The sequence below is a fragment of the Paroedura picta genome, chromosome 5 (assembly GCF_049243985.1).
Source record: "Paroedura picta isolate Pp20150507F chromosome 5, Ppicta_v3.0, whole genome shotgun sequence".
NCBI classification, from domain to species: Eukaryota; Metazoa; Chordata; class Lepidosauria; order Squamata; family Gekkonidae; genus Paroedura; species Paroedura picta.
This window is the reverse complement of record NC_135373.1, coordinates 114209476-114234638: the sequence shown is the minus strand read 5'-3', so window position 1 is coordinate 114234638 and position 25163 is coordinate 114209476. Positions and strand designations below refer to the sequence as shown.

At 46.0% G+C, this 25163-nt stretch overlaps 2 protein-coding genes across 37 annotated transcripts in view; one reads left to right on the top strand and one right to left on the bottom strand.

Moving 5' to 3' along the window:
• Positions 1–25163, bottom strand: part of CACNA1C (calcium voltage-gated channel subunit alpha1 C) — a 611497-nt gene that overhangs the window by 570881 nt on the left and 15453 nt on the right. The gene's annotated exons all lie outside the window — the stretch shown is intronic.
• Positions 23147–25163, top strand: part of DCP1B (decapping mRNA 1B) — a 46871-nt gene continuing 44854 nt past the window's right edge. For 4 of the 6 annotated variants that reach the window (XR_013231422.1, XM_077340088.1, XM_077340087.1 and 1 more), the window contains exon 1: positions 23148–23334. Coding sequence is in view for 5 of the 6 variants with exons in the window: in XM_077340088.1 (XP_077196203.1) it covers positions 23182–23334 (153 nt within the window). In the remaining variant the exon portion in view is untranslated. Of the gene's footprint in view, positions 23335–25163 lie in introns of all 6 variants that reach the window. The other 2 variants (XM_077340084.1, XM_077340089.1) reach the window with 1 other exon arrangement.

Below are 25163 nucleotides of genomic sequence, written 5' to 3'. Positions count from 1 at the left end.
ACCAGAGTTCAAAAGCCTCAATTCTTTGACACTCGACCTTCCTTATGGTCCAACTTTCGCAGCCAATTAATGCTTAACAAATTAAAAAAATATATCAAAAATTAACTCTAGGCACTAACATATTGCAGGCTGCACAGTTCCACAAAGACCTCATAACAATGATCACAGTATGATTTCAGAGAGAAGAGAGATCTGAATCTGAACATACAGGTCCTTGGATTCTCCTAAAGATCTGTACCAGTAATAGCTGGTTTTACTAAACTAGCAAATTACACGGAAGATAAATCAGCATGAAAGTGCTTTTTAGATATTGATATCCTGCCTCCCCATCATCAGACATGGGGGCGGGGTACTATCATATTTACTAGGCACAAAAGCATGGGGGAATCGCCAAAGATTTGGTTTGATTAAGTATTTGTAAGACTGGATTGCTTTATCTAAAGTCCTTTTTAATCTGAAATTGGAAATTAGAACTCTCATGCCACGGAAGATACTCTAAAAAGTGACAATGCATGAACCAAGTTTTATTAAGTCAATTTGGAACTAGAAAAAAGGGAAAGTGCATCACCAAGACATAAAGAATGAGCTGATTTCTTTTCCCCTAGTAAAAAGTTCAGGTTTTTTATGGCCTACAAAATGAGCAAAAGTTAGCACTGAACTAAATGGTTTATGCGCCTCTTCTTATTGTATAATGACTCCTGGCTCAGATGTGATATGGATAAAAGCAAGGGAGTTGGCAAGCTTAGAGGAATCTTCCTTCAAACAGAGCAAAATGGATTTGCTAAATGAAGGTCAAACTCTAGAGGTCATTTTGTTCATTTTGAATAACCATAACTAACAACAGAAGACACTTAGTATATAAGTATACAGAAGACACAAAGTATATAAGACTACAGAAAGGTCTGTTTCTTGTCTGCTTTAGCTCCTAAAACAATGTAGCTTTGTGTTTTTATCCGAGAACAGGTAGCAGTTGTGTGGCTCCCAATGCCAGATTCCAGGTGGAACCTGGGGACACGCTGGAATTACAGCTCATCTCCAAACTACAGAGATCAGTTCCCCTGGAGGAAATGGGTGCTCTGGAGGGTGGACTCTATGGTATTGTTCCCCATTGAGGTCCTTGCCCTCCCCAGGCTCCAACCCCAAATCTCCAGGAGTTTCCCTACCTGGATCTGACAATGCAAGGTAACCCTAACACTAGCTAATAGTGAAATAAGCCAGGAAGGGGTGGAGCCTCTAGATCAGCCTAACTCAACTAGGGTTTCATGACATCTCGACGGATCTGGTTTCCCAAATGGGTGGGAGTTAATTGATTTTTTATATAAGAGCCAAACACAGGAAGGGGGGTGGGGGAGAAGGGAAAACAAGAGTTGTACCAGATGACTCATAGGAGTTTGGTTCACTTTTTACCTGAATCCACGGCATGTAGTAAGGCGCTACGTGACTCATGAGCATTTAAACACAACATGTTGAACTAGGTAGAAACGAGTCAGGTTTTCAAATGAGATTTTTATGATGTTTGTTTAAATATGTTAGCTGCCTTCCTGACCCTTGAGAGGGTGGAAAAGCAGGATATAAATTTTACAAAATAAATAAACAAATAATGCAATCGTGTGGCCACCCCCTGACCCCTCTGCACTTGATGTCTTCAGAAATAACAGGCCTGTAGTGGAAGCCTGAGAACACTGCCCTGGGAGTAAACTCCACTGAACAGACCGGAGCAGGATTCAGAATATGCCTTACACCAAGTCATGTATGTTGTATAAGCCTTCTCAAACTCTTGGCAGATTGCTTTTTTCCCTATATAAGCTGAATTCCAGACATGAGGGTTTGGAAACTAGGATATGCAGCCTGCCAAGCTGTTTTGAGGAATGCCCTGGGGAGCGGCTAGTGAAGGTAGTAACAGTCGCTGTAGGTCTCGAGTTTGATTGTTTATATGCTACTGCCAAGCAGCATACGTAATCAAGTGGCATTCTGGGAAAAGGAAGGGAAGAAGCAGACTTCTTTACTGCTGTGACTTTTGTCCTGAAGACGTTGTCACTTGTGTTTGGTGCCTTTTTAAGAAGTAGAAGTTTGCTCCATTTCCTGCCTTCCCCGCTGATTGGAGTATATCTCCGGCAGGCAGCTGGCTGGTGAGTCAGGAAATTGCTGCCCCCCACCCGCCCCCAGTTAGCCCTGATCATAAACAATCTCCCCTAGCCGCGTGGGATACACTTTAGCTACGATGATCCCTAAAAATGATGCTTCTTCATCCCTCAGCTGCATACGTTCTCATGGGAGACACAGAAACAGCCATAAAATATATTTTAATGCATTTGCTGATAGTTTTCCCTTCTTCTTCTCCAAAATCTTGGTGCTGAAAGCAAATTACATGCTATTACTGTTCACTTAGGTGTGCCTACCTTTCTGGTTTTCAGCAAGTGCTTCAAGATTGAATTATCTGAGACAGCATTTTAAGGTATTTAAGCTGAACAGCCAGATGACTGTGGTTGTTATTGATTTTCTTCTTCTTGTTTTGTCTTATTCTTTTCTTTCTTTTTTGGCATTATGGTTATAATCTACCCTGTACACCACCTACTGTCCTGTTCCTTGAAGAAAGGTAGGATAGAAGTTAAGGTTGGCAACTCTGTGAGGAAATTCCTGGATGATTAGTGGGACTTTAGTCCACTAATATAGAGCCTCTTGTGGCACAGGGTGGTAAAGCAGCCGACATGCTGTCTGAAGCTCTGACCATGAGGCTGGGAGTTCAATCCCAGCAGCCAGCTCAGGGTTGACTCAGCCTTCCATCCTTCCAAGGTTGGTAAAATAAGTACCCAGCTTCCTGGGGGTAAACGGTAATGACTGGGGAAGGCACTGGCAAACCACTCCGTATTGAGTCTGCCATGAAAACGCTAGAGGGCATCACCTCAAGGGTCAGACACGACTCGGTGCTTGCACAGGGGATACCTTTACCTTTCAGTCCATTAATCTATAATGACATATAGTCGTCGTCCCCTCCAAAGCAACCGTTTTCTCCCGGGGATTTAATCTCTGACATCCGGAGATCAGCTGTAATTCTGGGATGTTTCCAGGCCCTACTTGATGGCTGCCAACTCTAAATAAATAAACAGTAGTCACACACTTAAGTTTATTGATAAAAAATCAAGATGAGCATTATTTATTTGTTTGTTATACTTATAGGCCACCGCTCCTGGCTTGCCAGCTCACGGCAGCTAACAACAGATGATACAATAAAATACATTAAAATTGCATAAAACTCCCACAAACCCCACTCCTATAACGAACAGTAGCCAAACCCTCTCCTACCCTCTGTCCCCCAGTCTGCCTAGTCTCCAGGGATGGTGTTACTAGAAGGAGACACCAGAGGAGGGGCAAGATCTTCTCTCAGTCTGGCCTCAACCAAAAGCCTGGCAGAAGTCCAAACACCGAGATGCATCTCGAATGCCATGATACAACTCGAAACTGGCATGTTAAGAGTCGAGGCAAGGATCAGTCTCATGTCCCTATATCTTTGGCTCAAAATAAATCTCAGAGCCCAAGGGCTTCTTCCTCTGACCCGTCAGGACCCCCTTCCTATCAAGTTGGTGTAAAACCACTGAGACCAAACTTGCAAGCCTGAGCTTCTCCTAAAATGACCTATTCAGAATGGAGGAAGATCAGGCAAAGGGAGCTCTCAGGCAAAGAAATACAAGATCCTGAAAGACAAATGGACTTAGCACATGCTCCAGCCTTTCTCTCATCGCCATCCACAAGATACCTATTAAAACCAGCTGCCTACCTCTCATCAGTTGACATCAACAAATACAGGAGAGCACTAACATTAGCAAGATGTTTGGCCATGCCCATAGCACTTCAAGTTGGCCAGATATTAAAGAATATCAGTCTCAGAGAGATTGTGCACCTGTCCACTAAAGCAGTGGTCCCCAACCTTTTTATCGCCGGGGACCGGTCAACGCTTGACAATTTTACTGAGGCCCGGGGGGGGGGGGTAGTCTTTTGCTAAGGGACAGCGCTGCCGCCTGAGCCCCTGCTCCACTTGCTTTCCCGCCGCCCACAGGGGGGCACTGCCAGCAGCATCCGCGCAGTGCCACGCCGAGGAGGAGCCCCAGCCATGGCGGCCGCTGGAAAACACCAAAGGTGAGCTGGTGGCAGAGTGGCAAGGCAGCCCCCGAGGCCCGGTATCGACTGATCTACGGACCAGTACCGGTCCCCGGACCAGGGGTTGGGGACCACTGCACTAAAGGAGGTGAACTCTATGGAACAACTTTTATTTCCTCCTCTGTACTACAGCTCATAACAAGCTTATCTGCCCCCTTTTGGAAGGGAGGTCCCGCCAAACAAAAAACGATTGGATCAAAGATTTTTTCATGGGTGACAAGCCTCAAGGGTCTCTGCAGAGAGTGATATTTTGTGCCTACGCGATTCAAGCCCATCGGAAGGAAACCGAACACCTTGAACTTTTTAATAATGACTAATTTTATTCCCCACACCCCCCAACATGTTTTGAAATCTTAATGTTTTATTATGTCTAATTTGTATATCCTGGTCTGCGACTGTATAAACCAGGGGTAGTCAGTGGCCCTCCAGATGTTCATGGACTACAATTCCCATGAGCCCCTGCCAGCGAATGCTGGCAGGGGCTTATGGGAATCATAGTCCATGGACATCTGGAGGGCCTCAGTTTGGCTACCCCTGGATAAATGAATGAACGAAGCCTGGTGAAAGAGCTCCGTCTTGAAGAACTTAAATATATTTTATTTTACCCTGTTCTCATCTGAAAGTCTCAGATATGTGTTTTTTTCTTTCTCGGTCTGAACACGTTACATTATTGACTTTTTAGTTTAAGAAATAGACACGATTAAGACAATGCAGAGTTTGTCAAAAGATCCTTGTATAATGTTAGGTAGTCGGAAGCAAAAACCACAAGGACTTCCACTCTCGTTCCAGTGACCTAATTGTGGGCTTCCGCTGAATCACACGTGCCAAAACCAAACATTAAGTTCTTTTAGAGCCTATTGATTTCAATAGATTTACAACCAGTTCTTATAAATGTTCCTTTAATTTCTTTATTACAAATATTTACCCCACTAGTCTTTAGATAAACCTTCCAGAATGGCTAACATCAAATCAACTCATTAAAAATAATCACAATAAATAACCAACAAAATGTTTTAATGTATATTAGCTTGCAAAACTTACAATTGCTAGCGGCAGAATCAATGCCAGTTACATATAAAAATCAATCGCAGACACAAAGGAAAAAAAGGGGGGAAGCAAAAAAAAAAAATTAACAAATGACCTGAGCAAAACTGAATGGTCTTCAGGTGGGACTTTACACTAGAAAGACAAAGTGGCCTGGGAAAAGGCTTTCTAAAATGAAGGGACCACTAATGAAAATGCCCTTCCCTCTTTCCCTGGAAGCCATTTCCACTCTGCTCGATGCCATCAAGTCGGAACTGACTCCATAGGGTTTTCAAGGCAAGAGAGTAGAATCATAGAATCATAGAGTTGGAAGGGGCCATACAGGCCATCTAGTCCAACCCCTGCTCAACGCAGGATCAGCCCTAAGCATCCTAAAGCATCCAAGAAAGGTGTGTATCCAACCTTAACAGAGATAGTTTCCCATTGCTTCCCTCTGTGTGGCAACCCAAGTATTCCTTGGTGGTCTCCCATCCAAATACGAACAAGCTCCTGAGATCTGGACAGATCAGGCAAGCCTGGAACATCCCATTCTATAGACTTAGAATCATAGAATAATAGAGCCGCAAGGGACCTCATGGTTTCATCTAGTCCAACCCCCTGCACTATGCAGGACACTCACATCCCTATCGCTCTTCCACTATAACCTGCCATTTGTCAGGTTCTCCCAGCCACCGGTGGGGGGTGGGGAGGCAAGGATGTCAAATCCAGGCTGGGAAACACCTGCAGATTGGGTGACGGAGCCTAGGAAGGACAGTGGGATGCAATGCGATCGACTCCACCCTCCAAAGCAGCCATTTTCTCGAGGGGAACTGAACTCTGTAGTCTGAAGATGAGCTATAATTCTAGGGGATCCCCAGATTACACATGGAGGCTGGCATCCCTAGGCCTCAATGCAGTTTCCTCTCAGGAAATAATGCATGGGATTGCAGCCTTGATATTCTCCCACGGAAATCAATGCAGTGTTTAAAAAGCGAATCTTGGCACGATTGCAGGATATGATAACATAACTGATACGAATGCTTAGTTGTGATTCGAGGTTACTACTGCTGTATGTACAGTATTTGCTGGCGTATAAGACTACTTTTTTCTTCTGAAAAACATGCCTCCAAGTGGGGGGGGGGGTCGTCGTATACGGCAGGTGCACTTCAGTTGGGATAGACATAGTTGCCCATAGTGGCCCATAGTACTGTATTTTGAGTGGAAATGCTGGGGGGGTCGTCTTATATGCCCAGTCGTCTTATACGCCGGCAAATACGGGTATTTCTGAGCGTGTCAGAAAGAAGAAGAAGAAGAAGAGTTGGTTCTTATATGCCGCTTTTCCCTACCCGAAGGAGGCTCAAAGCGGCTTACAGTCGCCTTCCCATTCCTCTCCCCACAACAGATACCCTGTGGGGTGGGTGAGGCTGAGAGAGCCCTGATATTCCTGCTCAGTCAGAACAGTTTTATCAGTGCCGTGGTGAGGCCAAGGTCACCCAGCTGGTTGCATGTGGGGGAGCGCAGAATCGAACCCGGCATGCCAGATTAGAAGTCCGCACTCCTAACCACTACACCAAACTGGCTCTCAAAAGAAGTGGGGATATAGTTGTTGTTTTCAGTGAAAGGTGCCTGAGATCAGGTGGCCTGCGTGGGAACCAACCACGGGAAGAAGTCCCATGCCTTAACTCTGACCAGGAAGTGGCAACGGGGAAGGCTGTGCTCTGTGGTACTTTATGGCACAGTTTTGTACCATCGTTTTTAAGGGAAGTGGCCACACTGAGCTTCTAGACCAGCCATTCTCGACCGATTGCATGATTTCTTGTTCTTTCCCTCGACAGTAGAACTTTAATTAATGATGTCACATGCGACAAATAATCAATCGTTATTTTTCTAACCCGCTCTTCTGTGAGGCTCAGAGCGGGTAACACCATTAACAAAAGGCATTTCATCAGTTCAGTTACCAGGGCCCCCCATAAACCCTTGGGGTTCCCCTTCTCACATTTTCCAGTCCTCAGCCTCCTTCAAATGTGCCAGGGCCTCCCAGAGAGCCAGCTTGCTGTAGTGGTTAGGAGTGCCCACTTCTAATCTGGCATGCCAGGTTCAATTCTGCGCTCCCCCACATGCAACCAGCTGGGTGACCTCGGGCTCGCCATTGCACTGATAAAACTGTTCTGACCGGGCAGTGATATCAGCGCTCTCTCAGCCTCACCCACCCTACAGGGTGTCTGTTGTGGGGAGAGGAATGGGAAGGCGACTGTAAGCCGCTTTGAGCCTCCTTCAGGTAGGGAAAAGCAGCATATAAGAACCAACTCTTCTTCTTCTTCTTCTTCCATTCAGAATGGCTGATCTTAAGGACTTAAAACAGGTTTTTGTGAGAGAGCCAGGACCCCCTGAATGGAAGCCATTCAAGAGCAGCATTGCAGTCAGGGAGGGTTTTTTTAAGCATGTGCATAAAAGGGGGTGTCTTGGCACTTCTGCTTCACGGACCACAATGCTGTTCTCCACCACCACTCACGCAAAGCCGGGAACAGCATGGTAGGCGTGAATTCTGCAGGCTCTTGTTCTTTCCTGACCCAAGACGGGACAGAAGGCAGGTGTTCATTTAACAGTCTGAACGGCCTTTGGAGCGTGGCTGTTCAGAGCAGTAAAATTTACAGTGCACCGAGTGTGAGTTTTTGGCTGCAGTATCCTCAGCTGCATCAGGAACTCCGAAATGCCTTTCGAGCTGGACTCTATGCTTTACTTGACTATAGCTAATATTGATACTGGAAGTGGCCACCATGCACCGTCTGCCAATTCTTCCCAAGTCGATCTTTTTTTTGTTTTTAACTAAGTGCAGTTCTGCGTCCACACAAAGGACTACAGCACATAGTTGAGAAATGTCTCCTAATCTACTTGGGTCTCTTCATTCTCCTCTATGCTGTTCAGGGGTAGTCAACCTGTGGTCCTCCAGAAGTTCATGGATTACAATTCCAATGAGCCCCTGCCATCAAACGCTGGCAGGGGCTCATGGGAATTGTGGTTCATGAACATCTGGAGGACCACAGGTTGACTACTCCTGCTGTTACCTATTCCTCTTTTTTAGGGCCCAGAATTCAGTTCTATGAGCCATGTCACGGACCAGCCAGCTCCAGCAGTCAAGTGATGAAGAGGACTCTTCAGAGAAAGGGGCAGCCACCAGACCTGACCCAAAACCACAGCCAGTATCAGGGACACTGCAGGACGAGGCAGTCTTTGAGGATCTGGACACCGATCCACCACCAGGTCACAGTACAAGGAAGAGGAAGAGGAAGAGAGGAAGAGGAAGAGGAAGAGGAAGAGGAAGAGGAAGAGGAAGAGGAAGAGGAAGAGGAAGAGGAAGAGGAAGAGGAAGAGGAAGAGGAAAAAGAACCTGTGAGGTGGTTAAGGCTGTGAGAACCCTGATATCACTGTTCGGTCAGAACAGCTTTATCAGGGCTGTGGCAAGCCCAAGGTCACCCAGCTGGCTGCATGTGGGGGAGAGCGGAATGCAACATGGCATGCCAGATTAGAAGTCCACATTCCGAACCACTACACCAAACTGGCTCTCTCTGGCAATGAAGAGACATCTGCCAGCCAGTTCAGCTCTCCTGTCACCAGGGCCTCAGGAACAACATAGGAGAAAGATAAGAGGGGAGCTGCAGGACAGAAGGCACAGTGCCAGCTTGGCTGAGCAGTGCCGGCTCCTTATCAGCAATGAGGATAAGTGGTTGCAGGAGCCGGGCTGAGGTGGTTGGCAGGTGCTGAGCATGTTATTAAAAGAAGCTCTCAAGGAAGTGGCTGCCTGGAAGCAATGTGTCCATTAGTTACTGACATTGCAGTCTGCACTTTCAAGGGATTAGCCTGTCTCGGACTTTGGCCTAGGTTTCGAAGCTCTCCTCAAATTCTACACTGTGAGTTTGGACTAACTGGTATTTGGACTTTGGGCAGGCATCCTGACACATTCTCACAGCTAATTACTCCCTTTGTCCACTTACTGTGTCTGTAGCAGGTTCTTATATGCTGCTTTTCTCTACCTGAAGGAGTCTCAAAGTGGCTTACATTCACCTTCCCTTTCCTCTCCCTACAACAGACACCCTGTGAGGTAGATGAGGCTGAGAAACCCAAACAGGTGCCAGTGTGTGTCAGGAACTTAAATTAATTGGAACAATTTGCGCAAAGCATTCCTTTAGTCACAAAACCACTTCTTAGTATAGGAACGTTCTTTAAAGAATTAAAAATAATATTATAGCATTAATAGTGTAAATGTTACCCATTCATTGTCAGGTAGTGGCTGGAGCTCTCCTGGGATTGCAAGTTATCTCCCGGTGACAAAGATCACTTTGCCTGGAGAATATGGCGGCTTTGGAAGATGGACTGTTTGGCCTTATACCTCACCCAAGTTCCATCCCTTCCCCCAAACCCTCTTTCACACTCCACCCCTCGCATCACTAGGTACTTCCCAGCCCGAAGCTGGCAACCCTAGCCAAGGAAGTCAAAAAGAAATAAGTAATTTCAGGAATTCATTGGTTCGGGAACCTTTGCAGGTTTGCTTTGCTAATGGAGGTCCCACATCTGGCCCATCCTCCACCAACTGCAGTGGCTACCAGTTGAATACTGGATAAGGCTAAAGGTTTTGGTAATCACCTTCAAGGCCATAAGCGGTCAGGGACCAGTGTATCTGAGGGACTGCCTTTCTGCCTGTGCCCCTCAAAGAGCTTTGCGCTCTGCCACCTCCAACTGGCTAGTGATCCCTGACCCAAGGAAGTCCTCTTGACCTCAACCAGGGCCAGAGCCTTCTCTGACCTGGCCCCCAACCCATGGAATGAGCTCCCGGAGGAGATCAGGGCCCTGACAGAACTAAAACAGTTCTGCAGGGCCTGCAAAAGGGAGCTCTTCCACCAAGCATTTGGTTGAGGTCAGCCAGAACCAACAACACCCACAGGGCCCTGAACCTCCCTCCTAGGAATCCATGTACCGAACCTATACCATGGACCTGTTGATTACTATCCTCTATAACTGTGTTATTGTTATTGTTACCACTATTTCATTTTAATTGATTGACAAAACTGAGTTCAATGTATAGTTCTCTGTGCTCTATGTAAACCGCCCTGAGCCTCAGGAGTGGGCGGTATACAAATGTAATAAATAAATAAATGACACTTTATTTGGAGACAACAGGTGACTTCTGACACTTTATCCTTGCTACTACATGATTGGCCCTTTTGTTCTCTGGTCACCTCAGACCTTTAAAGCCTTCGTGAAACATGGAGGAAAGAGAGAACTGGGCACACAATAGAGTCATAGAATCATAGAGTTGGAAGGGACCATACAGGCCATCTAGTCCAACCCCCTGCTCAACGCAGGATCAGCCCAGAACATCCTAAAGCATCCAAGAAAAGTGTGTATCCAACCTTTGCTTGAAGACTGCCAGTGAGGGGGAGCTCACCACCTCCTTAGGCAGCCTATTCCACTGCTGAACTACTCTGACTGTGAAAAACTTTTTCCTGATATCTAGCCTATATCGTTGTACTTGTAGTCTAAACCCATTACTGCGCGTCCTTTCCTCTGCAGCCAACGGGAACAGCATCCTGCCCTCCTCCAAGTTTCAAATACTTTCAAATACTTAAAGAGGGCTATCATGTCCCCTCTCAACCTCCTATTCTCCAGGCTGAACCTTGCTTAACTTCAACACGATACCTCTCACTTCAGTTCAACACGATGCCTCACAGATTTCTCATGTTGCATCGGGTGTGTTAACTGTGCTATTCCTGGTGCGCTGTATCAACAGTGCAATCTCGTGTACGTTTACTCAGAAGTCAGCTGCACTGTGTTCAATAGGACTGACTCCCAGGTAAATGCGTACCAGCCTCCAGCCTGAATGTTCTTCTCAGACAGCTTCGAATGGCTCTTCTACTCAGAACCATTTCCATGGCAACCGAGTTCATCATGCTTCTGTGGCAGGGTACTGTGGGGCCGGGCATATTAGTGTATCCATTTTTAAAACCGAAACCCAACAAAACAAAGCCATCTATTTGCTCGAGTTAGGGGTCCTGTCGCATTCTGTTTTCTTCCATGTTCTGAAAACACACGGGCACGGGAAGCTGCTAACAAGGGAGGCCGAGGCATGCATCTCTGTCAGGGAGGGCTGGTCGGAGAGATACCGCATGTCGTAGATTCCCTGCAAAACTCCAGAGATGTGCTTTGCTCACGTCTCTTCGGCTGCCAATTACTTGGAGGCACGTCTGTAGCCAATTTCTCCTTGCTTCAAAGCACAAATGGGGTTGGGGGGGGGGAATGAAACATTGGAAGGAGCTCTTAAGATACACACAGTTTCTCGTACGGTACTCTATTGTGTGTGTTTTCCACAACACTCCTGTACATTATATTTTAAACCAGGGGTAGTCAAACTGTGGCCCTCCAGATGTCCGTGGACTACAATTCCCAGGAGCCCCTGCCAGCAAATGCTGGCAGGGGCTCCTGGGAATTGTAGTCCACGGACATCTGGAGGGCCACAGTTTGACTACCCCTGTTTTAAACTCTATAAATTGTTTTTAGATTGTGAGTGTTTGTATGTTGTAGCCCACCCCGAGCCTTCTGATTTAACCTATATGGAAATATGGCTACAGAACCCATTGGTGGATATATGTTCATTCCCTAACGCCTGTGTCATCAACGGACAACTTCTCTGTGTGTGCAGCTATTACATATTGGCCACTATTTCTCATGTTATTTATTTTTCACGTTTCTGTGCCCTCTTGAGGGCTCAGGGTGGCTTACAATGTCAATCCAATGGCCATGACTGGTCTCTGCTCTTGAATAAATCCCGATAAAACAATTTTTAAAAAAATCTATGTGCTGGGAAAAGAAGTGCTGGGGTGGAATGGGCTATATATTGTCCGTGTATCGATGTGTACATGGGAAGGCCAGTTGTTGCTGGTATTTCTACAGGCCTCAACCATAGGCCTGGTGGAACAGCTGTCTTACAGGCCTTGTGGAACTGTCTGAAGTCCTGCAGACAATAAGACCTGATCTTACTCAGGAGAGTGTTCCACCAGGCCAGTGCCAGGGCAAAGAAATTCCCCCCTCCCAAATCCTGAGATCAACTTGCAACTGCTGCTTAAGATATATAAAGGACTGACAGTTATCTAGGAACAAGACAGCCATTTAGAGAATCGTCTTGCAATGTAGGGTTGCCACCTCTGGTTTGGAAGGTTCCTGGAGGTTTGTGGGGGGAGCTTGGGGAGGGTGCAATTTGGGGAGAGGAGAGCTGAGCTCCCCGAAACCTGCCCTTCTCCAGCTCCGCCATGCAAATTTCCAGGTATTTCCCAACCCGGAACTGGCCCCTCCTAGCAACCGTGTATTCTGAAAGTTTCCATTCTGTTATTTTAATTTCAACTCCTCCCCCCCCCACAACCCCATATTACAGAGGCATCAAGAGATGGTGATGAGATCTCCTCCAATCATCCCCCCACCCCCGAGTTATTTTGCAGTCAAGACAACAGAGGCTCTCTGCAATTCCAGCAAAAGTTATTTTTTGCAGGATTAAATTGCAGTGATAATGACACTCATAAGGGTTGGCAGTGTGCCAAGGAGCAGCCCTCCCAAAAAAAGGGAGGGGGGGAGAAGCCTTGTGCTCTTTAGGTGGAAGTTTCTCCTTAGGAAATCCTTATGTCTGGTGGCAGCGGACAAGCAGGGCAGTACGCCTGCGGATTCCATCTGACAGTAAATATATCAAAGCTGCAGTCTCTCTTGAAAATGACAAAGAAAAAAAATCAGACAGCAGAGGAGTGACAGTATAGGGATGCCAGTCCCCAGGTAGGACCTGGGGATCCCCTGGAATTACAGCTCATCGCCAGATGAAAGAGATCAGTTCCCCTGGAGAAAACAGCTGCTTTGGAGGGTGGATTCCATAGCTTTATAACATTGAGGCCACTCCCTGCCCCAAATCCCACCCACTCCTGGCTCCACCCACAAAGTCTCCAGGTATTTCCCAGCCCAGAGCGGGCAACCCTAGTCACTGACAAGCACTCCAGAGGCACTCAGAGCATCAAGTTGCAGCCAACCTCATAGAGTGTTCAAGGCAAGAGTTGTTCAGAGGTGGTTTGCCATTGCCTGCCTCTGTGTAGCAACCTCGGACTTCCTTGATGGTCTCCCACCCAAATACCAACCAGTTCCAACATGGTTTAGTATCTGAGATTTTATGCGATCTACTAACTTGGGTTATCCAGGTCAAGGCAATGGTACATGTAGACCAGGGAATTTTCTCTTTCGTATTAATTGAGGAAAATGTCATCCATGGCAGCACCCTCGAATGAAGGCAGCACCCTTGGGTGTCTCTTAAGAATGCAGACTGAGGATCACATGTTTAGTGTCTGTCTGTCTGTCCGTCCGTCCGTCCGTCCATCCATCCATCCATCCATCCATCGCATTTGTATACTGTCTTCTCACAAGGCTAAGGGCGGTTCACATACAGCGTAACAGAACAATATATCGAACTCACTGATCATAATGAATGAATAGTAACAATAATAACAACAACAATTCTCAGCTGTGCTAATCCACCTATTTTACTGTTTGCAGAGAACATTTTACGCGGGGAGCATACAAAAAAAAAAGAGCCTTCCCGAATTCTAACGTGATCCTGTTCAGAGATTTATTGTTTTAGTCTACCATCTGTATAACGTCGAGATTCGTGCGAGAGCGATTTCATCATGCATTGCATAACAGGAATTGTGTGTCTGCCATCGTACGCCCACGTAAGAGTGTACCTCAGCCAACCAGAATGCCCTGGTACATGCATTTGTTTCAAAAACATTCAACATGCATGCATGAATTATACTTTTAGGTATAAACATAAAACATTTGGGTATACAAATAAAAAATGTGTGAAGAAAACCTCTAGGCATTCTGCCACTTTTTGATCTTTCAGGAACTCACATGGATAGCAGTTTGCAGTCAGGGGGGGAAAAGTAGGGCAAATAACCTAGGTCAAGATGGCCAAACGGTGGCTTTCCAGATGTCCCTGGACTACAATTACCATGAACCCCTGCCAGCAGTGTGTCCATGGACAGCTGAAGAGCCATGGTTTGGCCACTGGCCTGGTTTTATCATAACCTTCCATGAGCTGGGTAGCCCGGGAGTGTTGGGTAATATAGTTTGGTGTTGTGGTTAGGAGTGCGGACTTCTAATCTGGCATGCCTGGTTCGATTCTGCACTCCCCCACATGCAACCAGCTGGGTGACCTTGGGCTCGCCACGGCACTGATAAAACTGTTCTGACCGAGCAGTGATATCAGGGCTCTCTCAGCCTCACCCATCCCACAGGGTGTCTGTTGTGGGGAGAGGAATGGGAAGGAAACTGTAAGCCGCTTTGAGCCTCCTTCGGGTAGGGAAAAGCGGTATATAAGAACCAACTCTTCTTCTTCTTCTAGTCCAATCTCATCAGATCTTGGCAGGGAATCAGAATTGACCCTGGTTAGTATTTCGGTGGGAGACCATGAATGAAAACTAGAGGTGTCTCATGCCTTGCAAACCCTATATTACTAAGCTGGGACTTGCCACCTTAAAGGGAGTATCGTCAATTATTCTATTTTGTTCGCTTTGTTTCCTTTTTGCTAAATAAACCAGGGCCCATTCTGCACATGTCAGATAATGCACTTTCAGTGTACTTCTGCAGCTGGATTTTTCTGTGCAGAACAGGATAATCTACTTCTAAAGTGCATTGAAAGCACATTATCCAGCATGTGCAGAATGGGTCCAGGTTTGTCCACGTCAGCCTACGTGTTAGAAAAATACACCCATAGTTGGAAGTACAATTATTTTACACAATTCATTTGCAAAGAAAGATCTCCCCCCCCCCCCACTTCGGCCTTGTCCCTGAATGAGGAGATAATTTAAAACCATCTGTGAAAAGAAAACTCCGGGTTTTCAGCATGCCCCTTATAGGTATATACGGCAACACACCTTTATGAATGACTGTTGCAATACTCACCAAGAGGTCACAAAATGACCATTGTCTGCTTGAAAAGGAAATCAAGCTTTTTTTTTTCTTTTCAAGATAGTCTACTGGTATTTTTAATAATGTTGCCAATAGATTAAGGATCGTTTTACTTGGTTTAGGGTGCTTCTTTGATGGACTAATGATTGAGGGAAAGTAGCCAACGTAACAAAATCTTCATAGATGCTTTAGATCGGTGGTCCCCAACCACCGGGCCATGGCCCGGTGGCGGGCCATGAAGGCCTTGGCACTGGGTCGCAGCTCCCTGCCTCTGCAGTGCCCCGCTGGGCTGCGCATGCACGTTTGCGGCTGCGCATGGCACAAATGCACATGTGTGAACTGGCCGTGCATGCACGCATTCGCAGGAGTGCCGCGCATGGACGGCATGCACTGCTGGGCAATCACCCTCTCCGCTGCTGCCAGTCCTCAGCCTGAAAAAGGTTGCGGACCACTGCTTTAGATTAATCCTGCATCAGGCAGGGATTTTTGACTACATGGCCTCTTTGGCCCCTTCCAACTCTAGGATTCTAGCTGGAGGATGGGAGCAGTGTTCGAGTCTGGAAATCAGTTGTAATTCTGGGAGATCTCCAGGCCCCACCTGGCAGTGATGATCTGGCCCGGTGGCAATCTCTTCTAGGGGGCCCTTCTCATCTTTGATGCTCTGGCCTCAACCAGATTCAGATTCAGAGTACCTTCATTGGCATAAAATTGCAAAGCGTAAAATGAAAATTTCAAACAGTTTCAGATGTAAAATCCATCGTAAAAGATTTTCATTAAAAATTACCAGTAAAAACTTTGCTACTTTTATAATAGTTGCTGTGTCCCTCACATTTAGTATCATTTTAATCCAGTGTTTCTCATTAACACAGCTGAATTTCAATTTCTTCAGATAATTAGCTAACGGGCGACGAAATACTTCAAACTTAGGACACACCAGAAGTATATGGTGCAACGTGTCAGGGACACTACATCCATGTAAACAATATCTCTCCTGAGGAGGGATCTTCAAAAATCTACCTCGGGTGACATTTGGGGCAAAGATGTTTAAGCAAGCTACTAGAAATGCTCTTCTTAACTGGTGTGTCTCCAAAATTTGGAGAGACATGGGCATGGATTTGTAAGATAAGGGAATATCCCAGAGGCAGGGAGGCCTCAACCATAGACCTGGCGGAAGAGTTTCGTCATGCAAGCCCTGCGGAACGCCGAAAGCTCCCGCATTGATGTGGCCACAAAACATTGCTAAATGGGAAGTCTCCGTGGCACTGTGACAGAATAAACAAAAAACAATCTGCTTGGTAAGTACACCCCTCCCCCCGCCCAGCTATGGGTCCAGGGTAATGAAGGGAACAAGAAAGGATTAGGGGCTAGTTCGAAAAGTTTGAATTTTTCAAAGATGGCACGGTGCGCAAGCCAATTTTTTAATTGGTTGCTTCAATGGCTTCACGGACCATTAATCAACCCAGCAAATGGCAAGTGGCCCATAGAATCAAGCCAAGGGGTGCTGAAATGTAGGCGAGAAGAGGATAATAATCTAGCTTGTCCAGAGATCATCAGCACTCTTATAACAATGGGGCCAGAAAGGGGAAGCAAATGGGCTTTTTCTCTAGCCAGTGCCCAGGCCTTCTTCAAAAGACTCCCTCCACATTATGAAAACTGCAGTTGTAAGATCCTGGTAAGTTTGGACACCTCTTTGGCAAGACAATGGGGTTGACAGGCCAAAGTCCTGCTCCAAAAGGAGCCTGTCAAATTCCATTACCAACAAACACCCCCTCCTCCCTACACTCTCTGCTGTCACATCTGGATTGTGGCCATCAACCATGGGAGAGCAACGTGGAAGAGGATTGGCAGTAAAGGACGCAGGTGTTGTTTTAGATATTTTAATTGTTTTAATTTTAATTGTTTTATTCTATGTTCCCCTGGAGAAAATGGCTGATCTGGAGGGCAGACTCCATAGCATTACATTCCACTGAGGTCACTCCCCCAGATCCACCCCAAATCCCACCCACTTTTGGCCCCATACCCATCCAGGTATCTCCCAACCCAGAGCTGGCAACCTTACATAGCAGTAAAACCAATCTTCTGCAATGTCCTATTTGCCTACATGTATCCCTTCACCACTTGTGTGAGATGTAATATTTCTTTTTCCGTTTTCTTTTTCTGAATTCTTAACTAGTGTAGCTTTGTTTTATCTGAAGACATGGTGGTCTTCATGCATTTTTTATATGCTACACTTCTTTTACAAGGCCAGACTGTGATGGTTATGTGGGAAAACCCTACCACTTAGGAACCAAAGATGAAGCAAAAAAAAGAAAGAAGAGAAAAAAGAAACCCACCTTCCCCAAAATGGAACAAAATTAATTTTATTCCAAAAAGACTGTGCAGCATCCAGGAAGACAGAAAAGGTTCGACTGAAAAAGGATTGTACAATCAGAGTTTTCTTGGGATCTAAGTTCTGCTGCATCACTGGTAGCACTCAGCTGCAGAAGCATTATGTTCCAGGTTGCTCTTTTGTAGCAATGTTACATAATAAGGCGGTGGACCAAAATCATAGAAAAATATAGATGCTTTCCCTGAAACCTGCAGTATTTTGCTTTGCAAGCTCTCAGGCCCATTGCAAGATATTTTGCTGCTGAGAGGGCCAACAAGAAATTAGGATATTTTCTTAATTTTTATTCTACCCTTCCCCTAATGAGCTCAAAACAGCAGAGGTAGTGCTGCTCCCACTCTGCACCCTGCAGGGTAGGCTGGTATCAGACTCAAGGGTCAATTAAGGCAGAGTGGAAGTTTGAACTCAAGACTCATATCACTTCTAACCTGGTCCTGAGATGTCAGGGACAGAACCTGGGACCTTCTGCATGCCAAGAAGATGCTCTGCCACTTAGCTATGACTCCTTCCCTAGAAAACTCAGCAGACGAGTGACTGGAATATTCTGTCTACATGCTCGTGCTTCTTAAATGAGTCATACTGTTGTTGTGGCATGGAAGGAGGTCACACAACTCTCAGTGAACAATGAAAACAGTGTTGAAATATTGTGAGATATTAGTAATGGGCTGGGGAGAAAATCCTCATGGTGCAATAGATAAACAGATATTCTTTTACAGAATTAATTTTTTTTTTGAAAGTTCCAAAACCCTGGACATAAGAGGGCTCGCATCCCTTTGTAATCAACGATGTTGTGACATTTTTCAAATAAATGCCTTTGACAGTTATACCATTATCATGCTGTTCTGCTTCTAGAAGGGCGCATGAGGCTTTTTCTCCACGCACAACTTGAAGTGGCACAAAATCCTGAAGAACCAGAGTGGAATAAGCAGCAAAGATAATTGCCACGGTCTGAATAATCATCATGCAACTAATATTTGGCGCTCGGGAGTTGGCAAACCGATTTTTGAGGTAGAGATTAAACATGATTTGTGCACTATCCAAAATTTCACTGGGTGTACATAGGTGCTTACGTTATCCTGAAATAGTTCTTTGGTTCATAGCCAGCATGCAGTCCGCAGATCTATAGGAGTGTTAGTATATTTTTTGAAAACAAGATTTCACAGTGCCTTGCCAAGTGGAGTTATAGAAAGATTTAACTCTGCTTTTGATGACAGTGTTGTATGCTTAAGTTTTACTAGAAACTACAGCACATTCCTATACAGAGTTACACCTTCTAAGCCCATTGATTTCAATTTAGTTTTCAGCCATGGCTCTAACCTGGGCTGAATCTGCCCTGGGCTTTTTATCCCCAGTGATCCTGAATTTAAAAACTCATCTACATGTTATTCGATTTCCATTCTGATATTTAGCGCTTTAAATTTTCCTTCTGCAATGTCTATGATGTATCCGTGGTGATACTACCTCCCCCCCCCCGCAATATCCAGGTGCGGATATAAGTCACTACATTTGAGGAAACGGCTCTGACAGCCCGAGTATTAAATGTAGACGTTCTGCATTTTGCCGGATTAACTTCCTCCCTGGTGCTTCCAACGCTGATGTAGGGAAGCAGTCTGTCGCTGGTTGGTCAGGGTGTCAGTTCAAAGATTGCCTGGTTCCCTGTTGCCATTCCCTTACAAGACTTATTTTAGCCCTCACTTCTAAAGTGACTGTGCTCCAAAGCCCACACTTCTATGTGCCAGGATTTGTCTTTCTGATTGTCGCTCCCCCACTCCATTCTCCCCCCCTTGCTTGCTCAGTGAAAGAAAAATAAACAAGCATCCTCATTCCCCCCCCCCCACTTGCTTTGGCTGTAGATGAAATGCCAAGAAATAAACCCCTCTCCAATCTTGTGCTACTTCAGTGCCAGATGGAGCTTTGCGACCACCACTCCCCTCCCCCTGAGCTTCACCAATCAAGCGGGAAGGAGAGAGGAGCCATACAAATGTAGAGCACAGTCCGTGTTAATTCGAGGGAAAGGAAGGAGGAAGACCTGGGTTCAAATCGATCTGAATTCAGCAAGATTGACAACGGGGATAAAAAGTAAGTGGAGAACCAGCCCTCGTGGAATGAGCTGCCCCCTGAGACTAGGGGCCTGATGGAGCTATTAGAGCTCCAGAGGGCATGCAAGGCGGTAATTTTCCACCAGGCCTATGATTCAGGCCAGGGCAATCTACTGAAAGGGCCACTCACTCATCCCTGCAGTTCTTTCTTATTCCACTCTCACCCATGCCACTGAAGTACCTATATAATCAGCAAGTGGGGAAAGGGAAAGATGGCAGAAGCGAGGATAGAATAGGCAGTTAAAAGTAGTTGCCAGGTAAATAATAGGTTTTTAGTGATTAATGTTTAGAATGTAAATGTTATTAATCAAGTATGCATGTATTTTTAGTATTTTGTAAACTACTTGGAGCCCCATGGGGGAAAGGCAGTTTACAAATATAATAATAATAGAAAGGTATAGCTCATGATTACTTGCACAGCAGGTGATTCATGTTTGCATAAGAGCTATCTTTTCTTTGATTTTTCAAGAGATTGCAACACCCTCTCTGTGCAGTCAGAAGCAGGGAGCAGTAATCATATTCTGACTGAATGCCTGGTGAATTTGCCACAGGTGACTGTTCAGTCCTGCTAAAAGTATCACTATAATCACTACAATGGTCTGCTGTGATTCATATTTGTTGGGTCTAGCATGGCCAAACCCTCATATAATAAATATAAATTACAACAATGCTATGGGAGTTTATAATAAATGTAGTTAACCAGTCAGCAAACAGCTTTGCTAATAGAATTACACAAAAGCAGGATGGAGAAGTTTTTGACAAGCACAGCTGCAGCATAAAAGGGAAGGCAGAATACTTGGGAACATTCCACGAGAGGGCACTGTTACACACATAGATGCAAATAAACTAATGCATGTATTCCTTCAGAATCCATCCCCCCCATCTGCAGGAATGGTTATTCAATAACTGCAGCATTATAGATTGACCCATTATATGACATTATCCTTTAACTGTGTAATTCAAATGATAGAAAGAGACAGAAAGGGAAGGACCCTCAGTCTGAAAGGTGATCACAAACTGCCTCAGGGAATCAATCCACTTAAAAACTGTTGAATGCCCTGGTGTGGGTTGAAACATGGATGAATCAATCATGTGGGGTTTTTTGATGACCACTCTACGCAGGGCAGCAAACAATAAGTTGACCAAACAGCCAAATGGCCACTTTTCCATTCTAAGGCTACCTGAGCTTGCAATTTCAATCAAGATGTACAAACAGGAAGGACAGCCAGGAAGGGACTGGGTGTTTGATAGCAAGGTCTGAGTACTGAGCCACATGAAAACAGTTAAAAGTCAAGAGTCTATCCTCTCTGTATTTACAAGTCTGAATCTCCCTGTGTATCGGATTTTTAATGTGTATTCTCCTAGGTAGATAAGGTCTTCCCTTCTCCAGGTGTCAATTAGTGTTTTGAGACATTGACCCTGTTAGTATGGTCACCATGAGGTCATCTTTTTTTGGTCAACATTGATTGGTCATTATTCTTCTTGCCACCCTGGTGCCCAGCATATCATTGGCCCTAATTTTAACTGGCATATGAATTTGATTGGTTTTACTTAAGAAGCCCCATGTGGGGACTTTTCGATAAAGAATCCCATTTTGTTTCAGGCATTGTCTAACCCTTTCATCTTGACCTCTTCTTTTGCTGCAACTCTGTTTCTTTGGATTCTGTGGGTCTGACCATTTGAACCTCCACTTTTGCTGTCTGGATGTTGCAACTCAACTTGTAATCTTTGCTTGTGAGTATTTGTGCTTAGAAATATTACTTTTCTTGTTTTCATTCACTGCTAGTATTAAACTTGTTTTGTGCACATTTAATAAAAATATTTTAAATACTTGTCTTTTTCTTGAATGTAATAAAAACACCTATCTCACAGGGTATTTGTTGTGGGGAGAGGAATGGAAGGCGATTGTAAATTTGTAAGCTGCTTTGAGACTCCTTCTGATACAGAAAAGCAGCATATAAGAACATTTTCTTCTATACATTAAACATGAAATAAAGTTAAAGCAGGGAAACTTTATGCAGGGAAAAGTCTCTTCTTTTATTCTGATAAACTTTGTAAAAAAAAAGCAAGGACAGAGTTTCCAGAGCATGTCTCTGTTTCGAATTCTTCATCAGATAAGGTCTTGTATGGTAAATGGTTGCACAAAGTAATTTTTTACCATTAAGTAGCAACTTGAGGAGTCTCACTTGCCGCAGCATACACCTGTGCTCCAAACCCCAAAACTGCCTCTGGGTTTTGTGTGGCTAGGTAACAGTTCAGAGATGGTGGCAGCTTAGCTTCCAGGAAGGGTGGGATAACCAACCTCTGTTTTGTAATTGAGACTGCCTTACTTGGGAAGGAACATAGCCCAAAGGGGTGTCTGAGGATTAGGCCCTCCTTGGGGGTGAGGTTCTGGCAACCCTAGCCAAAGCAACCATTTTCTCCAAGGGAACTGACTGCTGTAGCCTGGAGATCAGACAGAATTCTGAGATATCCAGCCACCACATGGAGGTTGGCATCCCTGCAATATACATGCCCCTTTCACAAGGTTAGTGAGAAAAGGAAGTTGCTTGGTAGATATTACTACTACAGATGAAGTAGAACTATATTGGTAGAATAAAGCTGCCAAGTCAGTGTGGAAATATATGTGATGCAGCAGCAGGAGGCTCTTAGCCAGCACTGAGTCTGCCTGCCACGATTTTATCCACTCGCTTCACAAGTACTTAAATCATTTGTGTAACGTAGAAACCTGCGCTTAGACTTCTTGCTCTGCATTCCTAAATGCGTCAGCGATTAGCAAACTCTGCAATATATACGGTTGCCAGCTCCAGGCTGGGGAAAACCTGGAGATTGGGGGGGGGGTGGAGCCTGCAGAGGGCTGGGCTTGGGGAGCGGGGACCTCAATGGGGTTTAATGCCCTACAGCAGGGGTAGTCAACCTGTGGTCCTCCAGATGTGAATGGACTACAATTCCCATGAGCCCCTGCCAGGGTTTGCTGGCAGGGGCTCATGGGAATTGTAGTCCATTCACATCTGGAGGACCACAGGTTGACTACCCCTGCCCTACAGTCCACTTTCTAAACGGCCATTTCCTCCAAGAGAATTGATCTCCGTAGTCTGGAGACGAACTGCAATTCCGGGCTTCCCCAGGTCCCACCTGGAAAATGGCACCCCTAAACAGTTGTGGGTGTGTTTTTGTTTTAGTATTTTCACACGCGTTCTTGATGCATCCGACCGACTGCAGGAAACCGGCGTTGTGGGCAAGCTCGGTGCATTGCTTCGAGCATGGCACGTCTCCACCCCCTCACTCATAATGAACGCGGCGCGCGGGAGGAGGAACCCGAGAGCAGGCCCCGGCTCAGGACCTGACCCGTTGCCCATAGCAACGGCTGCCCGCTCCCGCGACTCGGCGCTCGATTGCGACGGCTGGCTCTTTCCCGCTCCGCGGCGAGTCCCGGAAAGAAGGCAGGCGCGCCGCATCTCCCCATTCGGCGGTGGATTAGCCACGCCTGCCCCCCGTCGGGAGGGTTGTTTTCTCCGAGGCAAGATGGCTGCGGCGGTGGCTGGGGCCGCCCCGCTGGGCAAGGGGCTGGACATCAGCCTGGCGGCCCTGCAGCGGCACGACCCCTATATCAGCGGTATCCTGGACGTGGCCAGCCAGGTGGCGCTCTACACGTTTGGGCACCGGGCCAACGAGTGGGTGCGTGAGCGCGTGTCGTCCCGGGGTGGCGGGGGGAGGTGGGGTGCTGCCGGAACGGGAGAGGGCGAAACGGCGTCGCTGTCTCTTTAAAGCAGGAGCGTCATCCCCCTGTACCGTAAATATTGCAATGCAGGGGCATCGGGGGGGGGGGATTCGTCTTGCAAGTGCAAGTGGTAATTCCCAGGGATCTCGGTTGGAGGCTCTTGCTGTGCTTTTCAGTCTGGTCTCCTGCATCGGTGCTTAAGGAGAGAGAGGCAACTGGAGCCCTAGCTAAGTGGGGTGTGGGTCTGTGTCCCTCCCCTTCTCTCTGGCTCATCCTCAACTTCAGGCAAGGCTTTCGAGGGCATTGACCTCGCTGGAAGGAAGGGAGTCTCCTGTCCAGAAGTGCTAGAAAGTGAAAGCCGTATTTAGAGGACACGTGGGCTTGGAGTTCACACAAGCTGCGAGTGCGCGTGCAGTCCACGCACAGTGTGCAAAGCATGTTTTTCTTTGGATGGAAGTGGAGTCGACCTTAGGTTACATTCAACAGGTGTACAGCAAAATATTCAATTTGGACCCCATATAGCAGGGGTAGTCAAACTGCGGCCCTCCAGATGTCCATGGACTACAATTCCCAGGAGCCCCTGCCAGCGAATGCTGGCAGGGGCTCATGGGAATTGTAGTCCATGGACATCTGGAGGGCCGAAGTTTGAATACCCCTGCCATATAGAATCATAGAATCACAGAATCATAGAGTTGGAAGGGGCCACACAGGCCATCTAGTCCAACCCCCTGCTCAACGCAGGATCAGCCCAAAGCATCCTAAAGCATCCAAGAAAAGTGTGTATCCAACCTTTACTTGAAGACTGCCAGTGAGGGGGAGCTCACCACCTCCTTAGGCAGCCTATTCCACTGCTGAATTACTCTGACTGTCTTTTTTAAATACTGGTCTTGGGGTTACCAAACTCAAAGCCCAGAGTTCTGGAATCAGAACTGATACCCAGACCACAGTGTTTCATTTCCTTGGAGGAAATGGCAGCTTCTGAGGATCAGTTGTCATTCTGGAAGAACTTGTTCCTTTACCCTGGAGGTTAACAACATTCAAAGTTGCTCTCTAGCAATGCACTTTCTAGGCTTCCCCCTGCTTTGCTCCCATCTTTCCCAAACCTGGTTTGATATGAGTGGTTGGTAGCAATCACAGTCCCAAACGCATTTGGATGAGAAAGTTTGTGTTATTAAGGACCCGCTACAGCAGCATCATCTCTCTGTCCTCTATGGCTGTCTCCCCCCCCCCCTACTACCAATGCAGAGCTTTAAAAGGTTATATTATAATTGATATTATTGATTCAAATAAGCCCCCAGTGGCATGGGGAAAAATGACAGCAACCTTGGACTGAATCAAGAAAAGTGTGTAGAAAATTTCTATGTGGAAGCACTGTTATCACTGCAATAGCAGTGAGATCTACACAAAACTGTTGCCATTTCAATGCAGCCTAAGGCCAACAGGTACTCCCTGCCATTGTTCTGGTAGTTTTTGTGCTATCTGCCTTATTCCCCATAGTTATATAAACAAAGTGGTCTATCAAGCTCAGTACTTGGGGACAGACTTTTCTTTCCTTAACACCAGCTGCCAGACATCTTTTGAAGTGGAGATGCTAAAGATTATTCAGGGCACCTTCTGAATTCAAAACATGTATGCTCTGCCACTGGTTACTCAAGACATTCTTTCCATTGCTTGTGCTGTAGTATTTTTTGACACAATTTATGTTATTTTGCTGTCTCAACGTGGAAATGCCTCTGAAACCAATGAATCACATCTCTGGCTCTGTCTTTCATGCTTTTCAGTGCCC